This window comes from Epinephelus moara, chromosome 21 (genome assembly GCF_006386435.1).
Source record: "Epinephelus moara isolate mb chromosome 21, YSFRI_EMoa_1.0, whole genome shotgun sequence".
Taxonomy (NCBI): domain Eukaryota; kingdom Metazoa; phylum Chordata; class Actinopteri; order Perciformes; family Serranidae; genus Epinephelus; species Epinephelus moara.
The window spans coordinates 3,863,482-3,870,668 of NC_065526.1; the positions used below are offsets into that span (position 1 = coordinate 3,863,482).

Consider the following 7,187-nt stretch of genomic DNA (forward strand, 5'->3'; position numbering starts at 1 on the left):
CTGTCCTCCCTGTTATGTGTCACTGTCGTTTTTCTATGTTTCTTGGACGGGACGTAACTGAAAGGCAACCCCCCCCCCCCCAGGTGAATTTTAGGATATCAGAAGCACTGTGTGGTGCTCAGGTCACAACGTGGAGGTGGAGAAAAGTTTGGTGTTGCAGGAGAAGTCGTTTACCTTTCTGATTGCCCGGAGAGAAAAGCACCAGCACTGCATGTATAATTGATTGACTGGGAATTTTTAATAAGGTCACCTCCAAACTAAAATAGCTCTCACCTCAGAAAATCAAATATTTCCCTGAGAGCGACCTCTCACTCTGGTTCCAGATACAGGGTGGAGAATTATGGGTCGCAGTGAGGACTTCGGCTGCAGCTGGCCCAGACTGGACTCTGTAAGTGTTCATGCACTGTGTGTGCGTGTGTGTTTGTGTGTGTGTGTGTGTGTGTGCGCAGTACCTGTCCAGGTCATCACTGTCCTGCATGTTGAACAGCATGGACGGGATCAGTTTGTCCATGTGCTGGGGCTCCCAGATGATGGCCTGCAGCTCATCGTTCACCGTCTTCCTCACCACGCCCTGCAGACCTTTAATCCCGGCCACACGGATCCTGACGTGGACACACAGTACCGTTAGATATCCATGACGAGAGCTACAACATATCCTCCCTTCAAACTAAAACAGGTTCAGGATGGAATTAAAAGAGTTTTCTAGTAAGTTTTGGCTTTGCTGCAGACAATAAAAATGTATAAGCAGCACCAGTTCTGGTTAATGTGAATTTATAGCCCATGCAGATTGGGTGTAGATGTATGCACGGCACAATGATGAAAACTTTTCTATGCATTCGAATGAAACAAAGAAAAACAAAGCAGACCTCCGCCAAGTAGGTGATATTCCCTCCCCCTCTGCATCAGATTTTGCAGCCTGCATCACAAGGAGGTTATTTGCATCACTATCATTATTAGGTTATATATGCCTTCACCATGGAGACACTGTGATGTATTTATTTCGTTTTTATTTTGTTGCAACACAGAATTTAATATGTTGTTTTTTTGTATTTTTCACTTTCTTTTTTTCCAACACAGAACATTAATGTCAACTTTAGAATTACAACAATATTTAGCAAGTAGAACGAGACATGCTGTCCGGCCACCAGATGGCAGTATTGTCACCATCTTAATTGCTGCTGAGGCTGTCAGACCATAGACTGTATTTATTATTTTATCCACTTTGCTTCAACCAGTCACCACCAAAATTGTATTATCTGTTCCTTTGCCCATTATCAACCTTTCCTGAAAATTTCATCAAAATCCGTTCATAACTTTTTGAGTTATTTTGCAGACAAACAAACATAACCTCCTTGGCGGAGGTAATAAGAAGACAGCCCTAATTGGAAAAGAAGCAGCACTGGGTTATGTTTTCTTTTAAAGATCTGCTGTGCTCATCAAAGTGTGACCGTCCTCTGGAGCATGAAGATAACACTGCTAATTTGTTCAAATGCTGCATTCTGATCTGAAGTTGTGTCACGTTACACTGTCCCTAAACAGTATTCTGGAGATTTGGATTAGTGTGTGTATAACTTTGGATTTTTTTAACCATGAACAAAGTGAGGGAGACAACTCTAGGTCTGACAGCAGCCTCAAATAGGCTTTTTCTGCCATGCTGCTAATAAGTTAAAAAAACAATCATTGGAAAGATGGATAACCGATGATGAAAATATTTGCTTCACACACATGAATAACAGTAATAGAGCTTTTCTCTTGTGCCTGTGTAGAGACTTAACAACTCAATACAGTCTGAGAGTTTCTCATCTTGCTGAAGCTGCAGGGCTGACTCACTCCGTCTCTCTCTGCTTCCAACTCCAATGAACTCATCTCAATAACACTTCAATATAATTTCCAGCAGTACACACACTAAGACCCCCCCCCCCCCCCCCGCCCCACACACACACACAAACACCTCAAGTCTCTCCAATCTGCCACACAGAAAAGCCTCCATGGGGTGTGCAGAGCAGGGCTGATCTCAGGACCAATCAAAGCTCGGCAAATCTGACTTCACCATTGACTATTTCTGTCTCCCCGCTCTGTTTCTGACACAAACAACTGTATGAGCAATAATATGAAAAACAGCGTGGGGGACCTTGCCTTAGGTCTAATCCAATAACCACCAGAGAAATTCTATTTGGGAATTCCTCTCCACCTAAAGCGAGACACCGCCGAATGGAATAATGAAATACAGGAAAAAAAGCAAAGTGAGAAGTCATACTGTTAACAGCACAGCGGCGGCGGCGAGGTATCAAGCCAACTCGAAAATAATCCCAGCATCCCCTAGCTCTCACCGTGACACACACCCCAAACCAACACCAGCATGTGCACACACACACAGCCATACACACAAATGGAGGTAAAAGTCCATTTCTATGCACAAATATGCTCACACACGCCTGCACACACACAGGTCTCAGCTGCTGCAGTCATATTCCTGCAAATAACTGCGGTAATACTCGAGGAGGGAAGTTATTCTCAAAATGAATGCAAGAGAGAAGTTTTTGTTTTAATACTCTGCTCATCTGTATTAAATAAAGCCAGAGAGCGGGTGTCTCAATGGGAGAAGGCGTCTTGTAAAGTGCTATGCTGTGTCACAGCCTCGCCTGAGTCTCGCTGCCACCATCGCCGTCGCCAAGCTATTTATACCAGCCTAACAATGCCGCTGGCAGAAAGTTTCTCTGCCTTCAGAACAATGAAAAATTGTGTTTGCCTGACGTCTGGCTCCCGAGACAGACTCATTTTTCTCTTATTAAAAAACACAGCTGCAAACCGTTGATTTTAAATTGTTTCACAGAATAATAAAGCGCTGTGGAGAAAGTTGGTGTTTGCTACAAAGGAGCCTGTTTTGTATTCGCTTGGCTATTTTCTTAAATTAAATAAAGGACCCTTTTAAAATTCACCTGCTCAGTAATTCTATTTGGTTTATTATTCGTCTGTTCATTCCAGATCTTTAAAATCTTGGCTCACTCCCTGACTGGATATTGCCTGGCTATAATAGAAGAGTAACTGTGAAACAATTCACATACAAGATCTTTTATTCTCTGTATTCCCGCCAAAGAAAACACTTGGTAGCGCTCAATTCAATTAAATCTAACTTTATCACTCCTGTAAGGGCAACTGTGCGCAGCACCTTGTCCCCCAAATCGTCACATAAACACATTAGAGAGAAAAATACTGCTATGCCTGGTTCACTCTACATGATATCAGCCCTTTTATAGCCTGACGCAGCATCGCATGTTGTTGGCTTGGATCGTGAACGACGATGAGTGTTGTACGCGATAATCCATCATTTTATCTTGTGTAGCGTGTCATAGTAGATGACAACGACAGACGACAGAAAGGCTAGCATGTTTGATTTTCTTTTTGTTATTCACGACTGCTCCCGTTACAGCCATTACTTTGACCAATAGGAACACAGAGCGATCTGCTGCCGTGGAAACTGTACGACAACAACAACACCCCAGGGTTTTTGATATTTCCTCTAGGGATGTTACCACACAGAGTAAAAAGGGGAAAATGATGGGGTGAAACAGCAGAGGCACTTTAGCAACCTGGTGAGTACTGCCATTAGCATCAAGCTAGCAAAGAATGTTCTTTCTTCATAATGGAGGATATAAAGTAATAAAATTAAAAGAGAAATTGGTGTCTGGGCTTCTACTTAATACAGCTGCAGAGGCTACCAGCTTCATTTGAAACAGACTACACTGTAAATGTTGGGCCGTTATTTATTATTCCCTCTGTATTTTTATATTTTTACTTTTTATCTGCTCCCATTTGCCTTGATAATGTTAATGCATCATGCCATCATTTCAAACTCAACACTTCTGTACCCATTTAAAGTTATAGGCCCATTATAACTTCGGTTGAGACAATCTATTCTGTTTCTCAAAAGGCTTTTATTGTGAAACATTTGCAGGAACTTGTTGTGGAGGATTCAGTGACTTGCATGTTTGCGTACAGTACTTCAAATGTAGCTCCTGACATCTGTGGTGCTTTTTAACGATACTACAGTAACATTTTGGCCGGCACATGAACAGACACAGTGACTGATATAATAATCATAGTAATGAAAATAGGACAAGAATAATCCGACGACATCACGCACATCGTGAAAGACAACCAGGCATGATTGGTTCACGATTCTATGACTCCACAATCGGGTAATGTGACATAGTGACTGTTGGAACAGACGAAAAGGTTGTGTAGTGTGAACCCAGCATTAAAAAAAAATTAAACATACCCTTTCCTACAATCTGTGAATGATCCATTTCATGCTAACACGGCAGCAGCTAACGTCTGACACCAAGCCGTTCATGACAACAAACTAGGGCTGTACCCAAATATTCGGATATTCGAATATTCGTTTCTATGGGTAGATATTCGTTATGAAAATTTGGTATTCGTTATTCGCTTTTTTAATTTACTTTTTTTTTTTTTTCCACATATCTTTTTGGTGCTAAATGTAGTCTTTTTGTTGTTGGTAAATGTAGGTTATCAATAAAAACTGTTGGTGCGATCCATCACTGCATTAAAAGAGGGGGTTGTTTCTGAAAGGTGGAATAGCGGACGCAGACACTTAAGTGTCTTCATAACAATAATCAAACAAGATGCTACAGTGGACCACTACATGTTCAGTTTTTTGGAGTAAAAATCAATGAGAGTAACATAAATGCACGTTTTCATTTTAACCAAAGAACCAGCTTTAACTAAAGCAGCTGATGTCTCTGACTTTAGCTCCATTTCCCCCATGAACAGAGCTAATCAGAGAACCTGTTTGCAGTATCAGTGATCAATCAGCTGTTTCTGCATGAATGTGAACGGTGCTAACAGCTGCTGCAGGGAGCTAAAGAGTGAAATTAAACAATTCATCACTTTGTCGCAGATTGCCTCTCTTCTGGAACAATATTTAGATTAGTTTTGCTTTTAAAATGAAGATAATGAAAGAATCTGTACAATCAGAGAGAGGGAGCAGTCTACACATTGTTCTTCATGAATGATGAAGCCCCATTCTAAGTTTAATCAGTAATCAAAATGTCATCTTGTTTTGAAATATGTGGATTTTTTTAAGCCCTGGAGCACAGTGATGAGATTTAAGACTTCGTCAAAGATTAGCTGTGCTTCTATCTGAGAAGTAGTTCAGCACAGATTGTTTAAAAATAAAGAGGAAGTCAGTGTGAAGAGGCAAGGACTGGTCTAACACGGTCTTCTTGTAGTCTTCTTGTTTAATTTCTCGTAGCTATTTGGGATAAGCAGGACCTGACAAGTACAAAAAAGTAAGCATTATAATTGAACAGTAGTTTCTAAAAAAAATAATGTCCTCAAATGGGGACAATGGGTTCATGTATAATAGTCATGTGTTTAATAAAGTCGAAAACTGTTACAAAATTACAAACAGTGCAACACTTGTTCAATGTTTTGTAACTCTATAAGTTAGGGGTCACTGTTCAAGTCTAAAACTGTTCAGAAGTGTTTTTTCAATCCCTGAACATGGCTGTGCAAATGCAAAATTGCAAATAATGCAACATATCTAACAGCCATGTGATCTGATTAGTTTTTAACTCTGTATAAATTTTCCTTGCTCCATACTCCAAGCCAGAAATGTCCTTTTTGTCAACAGTTTGTCACACGATATTAGCCTTTACGAAATGCTGCAATAATACAATGACAAAATCCCAGTTGTCCTCACACAAGTACTTCCTAATTAACAGGCTCTCAGCTTGTTACTGTTCCTAAAATTGGTCAAATTTGTATAGTGTCAAACTACAACCTTTATTATGCATAAATAAACAAGGTTCAACCATAAAATCTGATCAGGTTTTGTTCGTTTTTGTGTCGGGATCGGCAGAGTTGACTGTCGCTTGTTTTTACATGGATCAGTGTAGTGTGCTCTTCTACCACAAGGTGGCACATAAAAGTGTCCACAAACGAAGACAACAGGTCTAAGTTAAGCAGAGTAAAGTATAAGGTGTTGTCGACTCAACAGTGAAAACATAGCATGTGAACAAAGAAGGGACCCAAAATTGAACCCTGAGGGATCCCTTGCTATCAGGAAAAGATGATAAAATACAAAAAAACACAAAGAGGAAAAGAAACACATACAGAAGGCCTGTCAGAAAAACTGTGAAGAATCACCAGCATCTACTGCAGAGAGAAAATACTCAGTTACTTCTGAAGGTGTAGTCTCAGTGTCCAAAAAACACTCTTAAAAAGTAATTTACTTTAAAAATGACCAAATGTAGTGTATTAAATGAATACATTAAAATGACAGCCTAACACAGGGATTGAAATGATTTGGAATATTTAAGTACAGCCCATGTTTTCTCTTTCAGTGGTAAGAATATGGCTTGTTTAAATCTGAGGAGTGTCTTCTTACCTGGTTCTGGTTTCAGGATCTTCATGAGTGGAGTGGCACATGGCGCTGAACTGGGACACAAAGAAGTCGTAGCGGCGGTGGTAAGACGGCGTGTCCTCCTCAATGTTGGCAAACTTCACAAACTAGAGAGAAGACAGGGAGGTGAGGGAAACATCCATTAGGACCTTAAAGAGCACCAAGATGAGATATGGGATATAAGATATGAGATATTTTCCCAAAGCACCCCCTACACCCTCTCCCTACCCATTTCCACTCCGTGTGCACGGTCACACGGAGGGTCTGCCACATCAAGTGCTGTCCCAAACGAACTAGTGAGGAGAGGAAGTGAGTTATAAAATCCTCCGACAGCAAGCCTACACCGATACCGACTTACTGACTACGTGCAACGCCATATTATATACGTCACGGAAGATGCTCCATACATAGAAAGTTCCATGTCTACCATTACAAAAGGTTACATCGTATTTAGGATCAAATATACTCTCCTGTAGTCTCTAGAATCATAGTGCTGTATATTTACAAGAACTGTTACAAAAACCAAGCAGCTTACAAATATCAGAGAGAAATGACAAAAGATGTTTTAAAAGAAAAGAAGGAAAAGTAAAGAAATGATACTTAAGAAGCTTAGGGGTTAATTTTATTTCTATATATTTTTTATTTATTTATAATAATTTGTCAAGTTATTTATATATTTTAAAGGAGCTACATGTAAGAAATCTAAAGCAAATAGTCATAAAATCCTCCTTATATGTCACAGAGACTAAGGAATAATGTT

At 40.1% G+C, this 7,187-nt stretch overlaps 1 protein-coding gene across 2 annotated transcripts in view; it reads right to left on the reverse strand.

Moving 5' to 3' along the window:
* The window catches only part of efr3a (EFR3 homolog A (S. cerevisiae)), a 592,036-nt gene that overhangs the window by 97,151 nt on the left and 487,698 nt on the right, over window positions 1-7,187 (reverse strand). For both annotated transcript variants that reach the window (XM_050074483.1, XM_050074482.1), the window contains exons 6-7: window positions 6,413-6,534; window positions 453-602 (exon numbers count right to left, since the gene is read on the reverse strand). In XM_050074483.1, the coding sequence (XP_049930440.1) occupies window positions 453-602; window positions 6,413-6,534 (272 nt within the window). The remainder of the gene's footprint in view (window positions 1-452; window positions 603-6,412; window positions 6,535-7,187) is intronic.